At 42.8% G+C, this 15,100-nt stretch overlaps 1 protein-coding gene across 1 annotated transcript; it reads left to right on the forward strand.

The window, feature by feature from the left end:
* Positions 1–6,957: 6,957 nt before the first annotated feature.
* rbp1.1 (retinol binding protein 1, cellular, tandem duplicate 1) lies at positions 6,958–11,374 on the forward strand. The gene is made up of 4 exons (XM_041895812.2): positions 6,958–7,127; positions 7,599–7,777; positions 9,812–9,913; positions 10,654–11,374. Exons 1-4 carry the CDS (start codon positions 7,055–7,057, stop codon positions 10,702–10,704), a joined length of 405 nt encoding a protein of 134 aa, XP_041751746.2. The 5' UTR covers positions 6,958–7,054; the 3' UTR covers positions 10,705–11,374.
* The last annotated feature ends 3,726 nt before the right edge of the window (positions 11,375–15,100 follow it).

Raw genomic sequence — 15,100 nt, forward strand, 5'->3', positions numbered from 1 at the left:
TGGTAGAGCATGGCATTTGCAACGCCAGGGTTGTGGGTTCGATTCCAGTATGAAAAATAAATAAAAATGTATGCACTTACTAACTGTAAGTCGCTCTGGATAAGAGCGTCTGCTAAATGACTAAAATGTAAATGTAAAATGTAATTGTTGTGTTATTTGTTCACTCAGGTTCCCTTTATCTAATATTAGGTTTTGGTTGAATATCTGATAACATTCAGTATCAAAAATATGCAAAAGTAGAGAAAATTAGAAAGGGGGCAAATGCTTTATCACAGCACTGTCTGTATATAAAGTGGGGGGGAAGTATTTAGTCAGCCACCAATTGTGCAAGTTCTCCCACTTAAAAAGATGAGAGGCCTGTAATTTCATCATAGGTACACGTCAACTATGACAGACAAAATGAGAAAAAAAAATCCAGAAAATCACATTGTAGGATTTTTAATGAATTTATTTGCAAATTATGGTGGAAAATAAGTATTTGGTCACCTACAAACAAGCAAGATTTCTGGCTCTCACAGACCTGTAACTTCTTCTTTAAGAGGCTCCTCTGTCCTCCGCTCGTTACCTGTATTAATGGCACCTGTTTGAACTTGTTATCAGTATAAAAGACACCTGTCCACAACCTCAAACAGTCACACTCCAAACTCCACTATGGCCAAGACCAAAGAGCTGTGAAAGGACACCAGAAACAAAATTGTAGACCTGCACCAGGCTGGGAAGACTGAATCTGCAATAGGTAAGCAGCTTGGTTTGAAGAAATCAACTGTGGGAGCAATTATTAAGAAATGGAAGACATACAAGACCACTGATAATCTCCCTCGATCTGGGGCTCCACGCAAGATCTCACCCCGTGGGGTCAAAATGATCACAAGAACGTTGAGCAAAAATCCCAGAACCACACCTACTGAATGACCTGCAGGGAGCTGGGACCAAAGTAACAAAGCCTACCATCAATAACACACTACGCCGCCAGGGACTCAAATCCTGCAGTGCCAGACGTGTCCCCCTGCTTAAGCCAGTACATGTCCAGGCCCGTCTGAAGTTTGCTAGAGTGCATTTGGATGATCCAGAAGAGGATTGGGAGAATGTCATATGGTCAGATGAAACCAAAATATAACTTTTTGGTAAAAACTCAACTCGTCGTGTTTGGAGGACAAAGAATGCTGAGTTGCATCCAAAGAACACCATACCTACTGTGAAGCATGGGGGTGGAAACATCATGCTTTGGGGCTGTTTTTCTGCAAAGGGACCAGGACGACTGATCCGTGTAAAGGAAAGAATGAATGGGGCCATGTATCGTGAGATTTTGAGTGAAAACCTCCTTCCATCAGCAAGGGCATTGAAGATTAAACGTGGCTGGGTCTTTCAGCATGACAATGATCCCATACACACCGCCCGGGCAATGAAGGAGTGGCTTCGTAAGAAGCATTTCAAGGTCCTGGAGTGGCCTAGCCAGTCTCCAGATCTCAACCCCATAGAAAATCTTTGGAGGGAGTTGAAAGTCTGTGTTGCCCAGCGACAGCCCCAAAACATCACTGCTCTAGAGGAGATCTGCATGGAGGAATGGGCCAAAATACCAGCAACAGTGTGTGAAAACCTTGTGAAGACTTACAGAAAACGTTTGACCTGTGTCATTGCCAACAAAGGGTATATAACAAAGTATTGAGAAACTTTTGTAATTGACCAAATACTTATTTTCCACCATAATTTGCAAATAAATTCATTAAAAATCCTACAATGTGATTTTCTGGGATTTTTTTTTTCATTTTGTCTGTCATAGTTGACGTGTACCTATGATGAAAATTACAGGCCTCTCTCATCTTTTTAAGTGGGAGAACTTGCACAATTGGTGGCTGACTAAATACTTTTTTCCCCCACTGTATACAGTGCATTTGGAATGTGTTCAGACCCCTTGACTTTTTCCACATTTTGTTACGTTAGAGCCTTATTCTAAAATGTATTAAATGTTTTTCCCCCTCATCAATCTACACACAATACCCCATAATGACAAAGCAAAAACTGGTTTTTAGACGTTTTTGCAAATGTATTAAAAATAAAAAACAGAAATACCTTATTGACATAAGTATTCAGAACCTTTGCTATGAGACTCAAAATTGAGCTCAGGTTCATCCTGTTTCCATTGATCATCCTTGAGCTGTTTTCTACAACTTGATTGGAGTCCACCTGTAGTAAATTCAATTGATTGGACATGATTTGGAAAGGCACACGCCTGTCTATATAAGGTCCCACAGTTGACAGTGCATGTCAGAGCAAAAACCAAGGAAGGAATTGTCCGTAGAGCTCCGAGACAGGATTGTGTCGAGGCACAGATCTGGGTAAGGCTACCATAAAATGTCTGCAGCATTGAAGGTCCCCAAGAAAACAGTGGCCTCCATCATTCTTAAATGGAAGAAGTTTGGAACCACCAAGACTCTTCCTATAGCTGGCCGCCCGGCCAAACTGAGCAATCAGGGGAGAAAGGCCTTGGTCAGGGAGGTGACCAAGAACCCGATGGTCACTCTGACAGTGCTCCAGAGTTCCTCTGTGGAGATGGGAGAACCTTCCAGAAGGACAACCATCTCTGCAGCACTCCACCAATCAGGCCTTTATGGTGGAGAGGCCAGACGGAAGCCAGTCCTCAGTAAAAGGCACATGACAGCCCGCTTGGAGTTTGCCAAAAGGCACCTAAGACCATGAGAAACAATGGTCTGATGAAAACAAGATTGAACTCTTTGGCCTGAATGCCAAGCGTCACGTCTGGAGGAAACCTGGCACCATCCCTACAGTGAAGCATGGTGGTGACAGCATCATGCTGTGGGGATGTTTTTCAGCAGCAGGGACTGGGAGACTATTCAAGATCGAGGGAAAGATGAACGGAGCAAAGTACAGATAGATCCTTGATGAAAACCTCCTCCAGAGCGCTGAGGACCTGAGACTAGGGCGAAGGTTCACCTTCCAACAAGACAATGACCCTAAGCACACAGCCAAGACAATGCAGGAGTGGCTTCGGGACAAGTCTCTGAATGTCCTTGAGTGGCCCAGCCAGAGCCTGGACTTGAACCCGATCGAACATCTCTGGAGAGACCTGAAAATTGCTGTGCAGCGACGCTCCCCATCCAACCTGACAGAGCTTGAGAGGATCTGCAGAGAAAAATGGGAGAAACTCCCCAAATACAAGTGTGCCAAGCTTTTAGCATCATACCCAAAAATATTTGGCTGTAATTGCTGCCAAAGGTGCTTCAACAAAGTACTGAGTAAACAGTCTAAATACTTATGTAAATGTGATATTTCATTTATTTATTTTTTATACATTTGTCAACATTTCTAAAAACCTGTTTTTGCTTTGTCAGTATGAGGTATTGTGTGTAGATTGATGAGGAAATAAAACAATTAATCCATTTTAGAATAAGGCTGTAACGTAACAAAATGTGGAAAAGGGAAGGAGTCTGAATATTTTCCGAAGGCACTATATGCTTTAGAATGACTCTTCCGGTTTGGGCGGGAAATACCGCGTTACCCGGGAGAAAAGTGATTATTCTCGGGATGGAAGATTTGTAAAATACAGGGAAGATATTCTACCCTAATCTGTAGCTTATTCTTTAGATGTTTGGGGCTGCTGGTGAACAATGATGTGCAGGAATAATCAGTGTGACACTGGATAAGTGCACTTGCCACACACAGTCTTTAGGGTGTCTATAGCTAGGTTTCCATCCAATTGGCGACAGATTTTCATGCGAATATTCTCAAATCTGAATCCAAATCATATAAATAATATGAGCATTTCAGGGTTTCATTCAGGAAATTTTGGCGGACATTTGAGAAATTTACCGGGCATCCATATGCATTATATTGTTAGAACTCTGGTAGGCCTGAAACATAGAATGGTTCTGAAGCGTGAATTTGGAGCGTAGGCTATGATAGAAAGCCTCTCCAGAACAATTTGGCCTGCTACAATTTTTTTTATTGGCTTTTCATTTTTTTTATTGGCCTAAAGCCACAATTACCGGCTAAGGGAAACCCTGGCGCATTTTCCCATCAGAGTTGTGTTTCCATCAAATTCACTTGTTGCAGATAAAAGTATGTGCGTAAATACGTAGTGCACATAAAAATAACTTTTGAGGTTAAATTCCCATGTCCCTTGTACCGAATAACAAATACAAATGACATCGCATTTTCAACTCTACTGATCACTGTGCACTTTCACCACCCTGTGAAGTTCATCATAACTAATTTCATCTGTACCCTAATAAACTGCCTGCTTTCCCATGATATCCTGACATTTTATTATTTTGTTGTACTTTTTTGTACCTCTTTTTCTCCCCAATTGGTAGTTACAGTCTTGTCCCATCGCTGCAACTCTCCTACGGACTCGGGAGAGGCGAAGGTCGAGAGCCATGTGTCCTCCGAAACGCGACCCTGCCAAGCCGCACTGCTTCTTGACACACCGCTCGCTTAACCCGGGAGCCAGCCGCACCAATGTGTCAGAGGAAACACCATCCAGATTGTGACCGAAGTCAGCTTGCAGGCGCCCGGCCCGCCACAAGGAGTCGCTAGAGCGTGATGGGACAAGGAAATCCCAGCCGGCCAAACCCTCCCCTAACCCAGATGACCGTGGGCCAATTGTGCGCTGCCTCATTGGTCTCCCGGTCACAGCCGGCTGTGACACAGCCTGGGATCGAACCCGGGTCTGTAGTGACGCCTCATGCGCCAGGGTTTCCCTTAGCTGGTAATTGTGGCTTTTGGCCAATCAAAAAAATGAAAAGCCAATAAAAAAAATTGTAGCAGGCCAAATTGTCCTGGAGAGGCTGTCTAGCCTTAGACCGCTGCGCCGCTCGGGAGGCCATCCTGACATTTTTTTTATCCGACATGTAGGCTACTTTACTGCATAAAAAGGTTGGATGGAAACCTGGTTAATGTCAAGCCATTTTGAGGATGCTGGAATTTTATTTGGGATGAACATGCGCATGCCTACAGGAGACTAATCAGATTAAAACATTGTGACTGGTTGTATTCATGCCACATATTTTAAAAGTGAAATGATAAATATTTAGGCTATGTTGAAGCGTTAGGTTCTAGGTGCGCGAGGAATAGCCGCTCAGATTGGAGAGGAGGCAGAGCGGGTAACTGGGCCTGCCAGGAGCATATGTCGCCACATTATTTTAGGAAGACTTGGGAGAATGATTATCTAAAACAGACAGCACATCTCAGTATCAGAAGTAAAAATACAGCCAGACTGGCCTGCTACTGTGTCTTTCTAGACTTTATAAACTGTCGAGAGTAGACCCACAACTGATCCAAATGGAATGAAACATTCAAATCACAGGGCTTTTGCACCGTTATTCAAATGACATTTTCACTGCAGTATAATTTTGTACTCACTTGAAAACAATAATGTAATTATTCATTGCATTGTGGTGTTGTAGGCTACTATAGTCTAGGTAGGATAATTGTATTGTCCCTAAACAAGATCAATAGGGGAGCTTTTTGAGCTGTGTGTTTCATGTCTTCACTGTTCTTTCATGCGCAATGATGTACCTGGCGCCTCCGCTGCCCATCAGCTATTCCTATTTGTTCTTGTCTATTCATATTGAAAATGTATGAAGCTTTGAATGCTTTTATGTGTGGTATGATTGCTAGTTAGCCTATTGCAGACCTGGACAAACGATCCACCTACCACTATTGTCACTATAAATGGTGAATAGAGTGCAGGATAGAGCGTTACACTGGTAGAATATACTGACCTGTGGTATAGTTAAACAATAAGGCCCAAGGGGGTGTGGTATATGGCCAATATATCAGGGCTCTTGAAGAACGATCTGGCCTTAATGGCCATGTACTCTTATAATCTCCACCCGGCACAGCCAGAAGAGGACTGGCTTGGACTAGGTTAGGTTCCTGCCTTTCTAGGGAGTTTTTCCTAGCCACCTTGCTTCTACATCTGCATTGCTTGCTCTTTGAGGTTATAGGCTGAGTTTCTGTGTAAGCACTTTGTGACATCTGCTGATGTAAAAAGGGCTTTAGAAATACATTTGATTTGATTTGATTTAAGGGCTGTTCTTTACCCGACGCAACGCGGAGTGCCTTGATACAGCCCTTAGCCATGGTATATTGGCCATATACCACAAACCCCCAGGATGCCTTATTGCTATTATAAACTGGTTACCAACATAATTAGAGTCAAAATAAATGGTTTGTCATACCCATGGTAGAAAAGTTTGCCTTCTCGTCAGGACACTCGAGACTGTTCATTACGAGGAGATCGCATTGCATATCAAAAACTAGGCTAGAAGCTAGCTAAATAGTTTGTTGTTAGAAAGTCTGCCAATATGACAACCGAATTAAAAAATACCAGTTGCTGAAAACAACTGGTCAAACTAGAAACATGTGGGAGGATTTGACAGCAGAGCGCCACTTGCGTCATGACTGCAACAGTAGGGACCAGAGAAATGCATGTTTATCACTCACCACGTTAGGTCATCAGATGCTCCAAAACAATATGTATGCAAAAACAAAGCAATGCCTAGCTAGCTAAGTTTTTTCTTGTTGGACCAGCGTTTACGATGTATCCCATTTCAGTTTGTTTAGTTGTTGGTTTTGCTTTCTGTAACTTTGTAGCAAGTACGGTCTGCATGTGCATGTCTGCAGGCGCATATTGTGTCACTATTGCAAGGTGTCCCGATATCTGGTTTGAATGCCCTTCTAGTCAATCAGAAACGGGTATTCAACAATACTGTGGTATAATGTATGTATAATTTTGTCCCCAGACTGCTCTCATGGACTGGGGACGAGGTTTAATTGATAGCCTATATGCCCTTGTTCCAAATGCGCAGTTTACGCAGGGATTCATGGGGGTGAGTCGGCGGATCAGCGGTGGACGGGGGCTCAAATTGTTGTAGGAAAAAAATGAAAACTAGTAAGTAATCGGATTAAAGTGGTTATGTTTAAAATTGGAGGTATGAACAGCAGTCCGGCATTCGATCGCAAGTAAACTGCGATATCAGACCTTCTTGACCCTTTTCACTGGAAGTAAGGACACTAGAAACACACAGCCAACATGCCAGTTGACTTGAATGGGTATTGGAAAATGATCTCCAATGACAACTTCGAAGAGTACTTGAAAGCCCTCGGTGAGTTGTCCAACAGTCTTTTATGGATGGTTTGCGCTTAATGACGGGGATTTAAACTTCAGTCAAAATGGATGATGCGCAAGGATACCTGCTGGACCACTGCGCCATGGGTTCAATATTGAGCTCTATCCATCAATCAAAACCCTAACTATAGACCTAACTAACGTTACCATTCTGAATATTTAGATAAATATATAGGTTTATAGCCTTTAGTAGTTCGAAAGTGTTCTTATTGGAGCACTAGTGTAGATACTGACATTGGTTGTGTCACTTAAAATAATGGTTTCGAAAGTGCCTCATATTTACAAAGTATCCAAAAAAGATTCCTGGAGTTGGATCCAGATATAGCCTATAGGCTACAGAAACAGAGGTTATGGGAGAATGAGTGTGATGTTAGGCTATAGATGAATGTAGCCCTCCTGTGTTCATCTATTTTCTATCTCTTTCCTTTTTTGGGGACCCCTCACACAGATGTAAATGTTGCCATTAGGAAAATTGCCACCTTGTTGAAGCCCGACAAAGACATCAGTCAAGATGGTGACCACGTTGTCATCAAGACCCTCAGTACCTTTAAGAACTACAACATGGATTTCCATGTTGGCAAGGAGTTTGAGGAGGATCTCTCAGGGGTGGATGACAGAAAATGCATGGTGAGTTGACAAAAATATTACCATCACACATTCAGACTAGACTCGTTTTTGGCTATCAAAGGCTATCAAAACGTATTTCTGGAGACTAGAGAGAGACACAGAACAAGAAGAAATGTTAATGTTTCATTAGTGATTTGATCAATCATATTTCCTCTAGTGCAGTGTTTCCCAAACTTGCAAGGGGTGCACGTTTTGGTTTTTGCCCTAACACTACACAGCTGATTCAAATGATCAAAGCTTGATGATTGGTTGATTATTTGAATCAGCAGTGTAGTGCTAGGGCAAAAACCAAAATGTGCACCCCTTGGGGTCCCGAGTTTGGGAAACCCTGCTCTAGTGTGATTGCAGTCCTTATGTGTCCTTATCAATACTTGATTGAGGTACCACTGTGAACACAAGGGGCCTTGAGTTAATATAATAATATATTCCTTTTAGCAGACGCTTTTATCCTAAGCAACTTACAGTCATGCGTGCATACATTTTACGTATGGGTGGTCCTGGGAATCAAACCCACTACCCTGACAGGTGCAAGCGCAATTGCTCTACCAACTGAGCCACAGAGGACCACAGTTGAGACTAAGGGGGAAGCAGTAGACGGAATCAGCAATAAAGCTAGAGAAGACACTGGAGTTCTTGAGTACACATAAAGGCTTTTTGCACTACTGAGCAGATCAGAGCAGAGCTAAACCGAGCTGTACAGATCTGGCCTGGTTACATATTCACCATAGTTGCTGGAACTGCTGAAGAGGACAAAGTGAAAATAAAATATCCAAGCCAGCACAGTAAGGTTTGGGTCAGCCTAATAAAATCAGGCAATAGAGGACAAGAGCAAGACGAGAAGGTTAGTTAGGAGCTCAGAGACAAACTTGTATGATTACATTTTTCCCCTGATTACATATTTTCTCTGAGAACTGATTAGGATCTGCATATTTTTCTCCCCAAAAAGATCTGCCCTTGTAAGCCGATTTAGACTGATTAGTTTTCAAGCCCATAAGCCATCACCTTGTGTGGTGCTGCGAGTACCATCAGGGAATGAAATAACGTAATCTGTTATTGACCAATGGTCCAACTATATAATGTTGTACCTTACGATTTGTGAGTCCAATTCATAAAGACTTTACTATACCTTTATGACTATTTATACAGTTGACTGCTGACTTGTTTATGTCATGAAAGAGCTGGTGTGTATAATATCTGGTCAGTATTGTGTGTATATATAGTCATAATGACAGCACTAGGATAACACTCCTGTTGGTATGAATAAGAACTGATCCAAATAGATGTCAGGACAGCCTTTCCTCACATTCTGATCTCATTCAAGTCCTTTGGCATATTATTTGCTCCTGTACACTGAACAATATATGAAAAGTTATTTTGCTCTGCTGAGAAGTGTGTTTGCATGTTTCTGTCTGTATACACTGAGTGTACAAAACATTAGGAACACCTTCCTAATATTGAGTTGCACACCCTTCTGCCCTCACAACAGCCTCAATTCGTTGGGGCATGGACTCTACAAGGTGTCGACGCTGGCCCATGTTGACTCCAATGCTTCCCACAGTTGTTCCAAGTTTGCTGGATGTCTTTTGGGTGGTGGACCATTCTTGATACACACAGGAAACTGTTGAGCGTGAAAAACCCAGCAGTTCTTGACACACTCAAACCGGTGCCTGGCACCTACTACCATACCACATTCAAAGGCACTTAAATATTTTGTCTTGCCCATGCACCCTCTGAATGACACACACACACACACAATCCATGTCTCAACTGTCTCAAGGCTTAAAAATCCTTCTTTAACCTGTCTCCTTCCCTTCATCTACACTTATTGAAGTGGATTTAACAAGTGACATCAATAAGGGATCATAGCTTTCACCTGGTCAGTCTATGTCATGGAAATGTTTTGTACACTCAGTGTATGTTTTCCCTGTAAGTTGTTCTACATATGTTCGTGCACGCTGTGTGTGTGTAGATGTGTGGGTCATGCTCCTAACTGACAGTAGAATGCATAATGGTGTCTCTCCTCTCTTCCCGTAGACCACTGTCTCATGGGAGGGGGACAAGCTGGTGTGTGTTCAGAAGGGAGAGAAGGAGGGCCGAGGCTGGACCCATTGGGTGGAGGGAGATACGCTTCATCTGGTAAGAGAGTCTATTCATTCATTTCATTTGAATGCAAGTCTACTTCCTCAGTTCCTGATTTCACTTTTTGTCACAACAGATCTCAGATCAGGTGATTTAAAACATGTATATAGATGTGGCTATAGATAAATAGCAGAGATAAAAAAACGGCACTGACCTCTACAATGACTACCTTCATTACATTGACATTGCGGATTTTCATTGCTATATGATTATTGTCATCAAAGCTGAGTAAAAGGCAGTGGAGGCTGCTGAGGGGAGAACGGCTCATTATAATGGCTGGAACGGAGCGAATGGAATGGCATCGAACACATGGAAACCATGGAAACCAAGTGTTTGATGTTGATAGCCATTACCACATGCCCGTCCTCCCCAATTAAGGTTCCACCAACCTCCTGTGGTAAACGGCATCTGACTGCCATATTATTTAGTCAAAGTGATTCCAACAGATGTTCCGCAATCAGTGGCCATAAAATTATTCATCAGCAGAGTGGCTCCCTGGTCATTAATCCCGGAATCACTGAACAGCAGCGGCCTCTGGTGGTTAGAAATAGAACTGCAAGTACAAGTGCTTTGCCAATGGTTATTCTCCATAGAGGAGATTGATTTACTGTGTAAACATTTTTTACATTTTCACAGCTGTTTACCTCAATTAATGGTGATAAGGCAGTTATTTTTCTCTCCCTACACAAATAAATAATGAATCAAACAGATCTATAAAAAATATGTTCTCTCTGCAGGAGCTGAGAGCATGTGGAGCTGTGTGCAAACAGGTCTTCAAGAAAACTTAAACCAGCCCTGGAACAACAGAACGGTACCCCCTACCTGAGCGTGCAAGAGAGACATGGACACGACCCAAGAGTGTGACAGAGAACCCCCTATTGCACTCATCCGTCCGTCAATCCATCCTTTCACATTTAATTCCACCAGGACTGTTGCCTTGCACCCACAAAAGTAAAACTATCCACAACAGGGGTGATGTACATGATGCTTCCTAACAAAAAGGAAAACAACTGTTTATTTTATTTTTCTTCTTTCCTTTTATTATCTTTCCATCACTGGTACTGTAACTCTGTTTCAGGGGGGGCGGGTGCTCCTTTGATTAACATGTTATAGGTGTATTAGATGCCTAATACACTGTATTAGATTTAGTTGGCTTTGCAATTAGTGCCTTAATCTCTGATGATGCGCCGGACTGAAAACTGGGGGTGAACTTGACCAGTAGGAAGGAGGGTTTCAGCAGAGTGAAAGAGAAAGTGAGGGTGAGAGAGGTAAATAATGAAAATGAAATGTACAGGCAACAGAAGATGTGACAGATGGGCATCGTAGCCATCTTGGTAGAAAGCTTTACAAGTACTAATGTGTTCTGTAAATTACAGTAGACTTTGACTGTGTTTTTCCTTCTCAATTAATTTGCCCTCGATAGGACAAAACCAATCAATAAATGAATCTCAATGTGGACTGTCTGTGAGAGTTGTCGTCTTTAAAAGCGAGAAAGCAAATGAAAGCAAAATAAATGTCACGTTTTTCTATCACCTATGTAAAGTCAACTTGACCAGTATGAAGGAAGGTTTCAGTGTAAAGTCACCTTGACCAGTATGAAGGAAGTTTCAGTGTAAAGTCAACTTGACCAGTATGAAGGAAGTTTCAGTGTAAAGTCAACTTGACCAGTATGAAGGAAGGTTTCAGTGTAAAGTCAACTTGACCAGTATGAAGGAAGTTTCAGTGTAAAGTCAACTTGACCAGTATGAAGGAAGGTTTCAGTGTAAAGTCAACTAACATTTGGACCACGAGAGAAGCAGCTAAATTAACTCAAACACACAAACTTTTGATGCCACTTTGTTTAAAATGTTCAGGATGCATGACAGAAGTATTAAGTTCCGGTGGTATGCATTGAAACACGTGGCCTTTTTGTGCCTTTCTTTTGCAAACTACTATGAATGAACTGACTTATTTCCTAAAACTTGTCAATAAACATCATATTAAGGTGTGGAACATTCATTGTGTGACAATAAATAACTAGCAGGTCTGTTACACTCCAGCAGCTAGAATTTATCTGTCCACAATAAACTGTGGGAACATGGCGGCCCTCAACACCAGACAACAGAAAGAGCTGGCCGCTACTATACGAGAAATTGTTTGTGAGGAGATTACCTCTGCCCTCTACTTACAATTAAAACCAGTAAATGAATAATTGACAGTGCTCACTACTGAAGTGGATACCTATTCAACTGAAGTGGAAAGTCTGGAGAAGACATCCAATGTGACAGAGGTGTGACTCCATGACCTGGAAACAGCACAAGCTAACCTAGAAGGGATAATCAAACTTTAAAAGAGAAAATGGAAAATCACTCAAAATTCCCGTAAATTCAATATGTTGTTCACAGGACTTGAAACTGGTGTGTAAGTGGGCAACCCATCTTCATTTATTAGCAATCTTTTCTATAAACTGTTCGGGCAGGAGAAGCAGGGTCCCATGCCGCTGATTAACATTGCTCACCGCACGGGTCAACTCCGCAATGGCTCAACTCCGCAACGGCTCTTGCTGTATGATTGTACAGATCCAAAGCTTTGAAGCCATGTTAACATGACTGAAGTATACTCAAAGCTCTGACTCCATGCAATTATTATCACACAAACATGGTGTCAGAAGTAACTGAACCCGAAAATAAGTGCATATCACGTTACTGGAGTCTGTAGTGCACTGCCGTGAGTACTTTAGGATCTTTACGGACAGCGCAAAATTGAGTTTTAGCGTCAGTTAGCATTAGCAGAAAGCTAGTTAGCTAGCTAGCATACAGTGTCAGCATGGCTATCAACATCCCCTCGCCGGATGAAATGAAAATGACCTGCAATAACTGGGACAATTTTAGCGCAGTTTTTGAAGACTATCTGCTAGCCTCTGGATTATAAAAAAAAAACTGCTGAAGTGCAGGCAGCAACACTGAGAAGAGAGATGGGCAGTTAGATTTGTCACATCTACAAACACAACTAGGATATAACAGCAGATCAGGAAAAGGACGTGGCAGCTGATCTCATCGCGAGATACTTCAAACCAGCATAAAATGTAATATTTGAACGCTTCATTTTCGGCACCTGCAGACAAGAGGAGGGTGAGACAATTTATGATTTTGTGACCAGATTCAGAGAGAAAGCAGCCTGGACAACTAAAAGATGAGCTGATAAGGGACAGAGTGGTGCTTGGGATTGGTGATGAGAGTGCGTGCCGCTGCCCCCTCAGAGAGCGTGATCTCACTCTCACCTCTGCCATTGAGATCTGCCGGGCTGCAGATTTGACAGACAGGAGAATGAGAGCAATGACGCAAGACAGACCAGGAGACAACAACATCAACACCACAGATGGACTGCGATCCCGATGACGGTCATTGCCCAGGCAAGAAAAACCCCAACATCAATCCAGCACAGCAGGGGAAAGCCCTGGGACATGCAGATACTGCGGTAACAACCACAAGCATGGACAGAAGCTATGCCCAGCCTATGGTAAGGCTTGCTGTCTGTGTGGAACTGCAAATCACTTTGCTAAAGTGTGCATGAAGAAACAAGCCTCACACCAACTAAACACAGTGGATACCCCAGCTCTGGAAGTGGACCAGGAGAATGGAAATAATGGACATATCTATTCAACCAGGAGCATAGGAGCAGTGAATGCACAGGGGGAAAAATTGTTTGTCAACCTACAACTGCACAATGGCAACCTGTGTCGTGATGAGCATAAAGGACAAGATGAGATTAACCTTATCCTCAGCCAAACCAAACTGAAGCTATACTGAACAAAAATATAAATGCAACATGTAAAGTGTTGGTCCAATGTTTCATCAGCTGAAATAAAAGATCCCAGAAATGTTCCATGCATACAAAAAGATGATCTCAAATTTTGCGCACAAATGTGTTTACATCCCTGTTAGTGAGCATTTCTCCATTGCCAAGATAATCCATCCACTTGACAGGTGTGGCATATCAAGAAGCTGATTAAACAGCATGATCATTACACAGGTGCCCCTTGTGCTGGGGACAATTAAAGGCCACTCTAAAATATGCAGTTTTGTCACACAACACAATGCCACAGATGTCTCAAGTTGAGGGAGCGTGCAATTGGCATGCTGACTGCAGGAATGTCTACCAGAGCTGTTGCCAGAGAATGTCATGTTCATTTATCTTACATAAGCCACCTCCAACGTTGTTTTAGAGAATTTGGCAGTACGTCCAACCAGCCTCACAACCGCAGACCACGTGTAACCATGCCAACCAAGGACCTCCACATCTGGCTTCTTCACCTGCGGGATCGTCTGAGACCAGCCACCCTGACAGCTGATGAAACTGAGGAGTATTTCTGTTTGTAATAAAGCCCTTTTGTGGGGAAAAACTCATTCTGATTGGCTGGGCCTGGCTCCCAAGTGGGTTAGGGCCTAATGAATTTATTTCAATTGACTAATTTCCTTATTTGAACTGTAACTCAGTAAAATCGATGAAATTGTTGCATGTTGCGTTTATATTTTTGTTCAGTATATATTCAGGTGAGATAATGAACTCAGTAGGGTTGTTGAGAACAGAGTGTGTAGTCAGAGGGAGCACACATAGAATTGCCTTTGAGATTGTAGAGGCCCATCAGAATCCCCTACTGTCAGGCTCAACATGCGAGCGACTGGGGTTAATGCACTTCACCATCCCTGCAGAGCTGCACAAGGTAGAACATGGAGGTAAAGGGCCACTAACTAAGCAGCACCTTGTTAGTGCATACCAGGATGTTTTCAATGACATCATAGAGTCACTGCCGGGTGACGTCCACTTCGAGCTTGTCAACAGCAGCACACTGGTGCAGTGTGCCCCAATAGATTTCTCAGTGGCTCTGAAGGCAGCAGTTAAGGCACAGCTGGACAAACATGAGCAGAACGGCCACCTAGGCATTGTTACCGACTGGATTGGCAACAAGATCAGACAAGTTCAGCCAGACCGAGTGACCTCTGATTCCGGCCCGCAGTTTGCCTGTGAGAAATTCAGAACATTTGCTAAAGAATGGGACTTTGAACATGTCACATCTTCATCCAGACACCCGAAAGCCAACGTCAAAGCAGATTTGGCTGTGAAGATTGTAAAGAGCCTGTGTAAAAAGGCAGCCAGCGCAGGTTATGATCCACGGAAAGCCATCCTCCATTGGAGAAACACATC

Source organism: Coregonus clupeaformis, chromosome 14 (assembly GCF_020615455.1).
Source record: "Coregonus clupeaformis isolate EN_2021a chromosome 14, ASM2061545v1, whole genome shotgun sequence".
Lineage (NCBI taxonomy): Eukaryota > Metazoa > Chordata > Actinopteri > Salmoniformes > Salmonidae > Coregonus > Coregonus clupeaformis.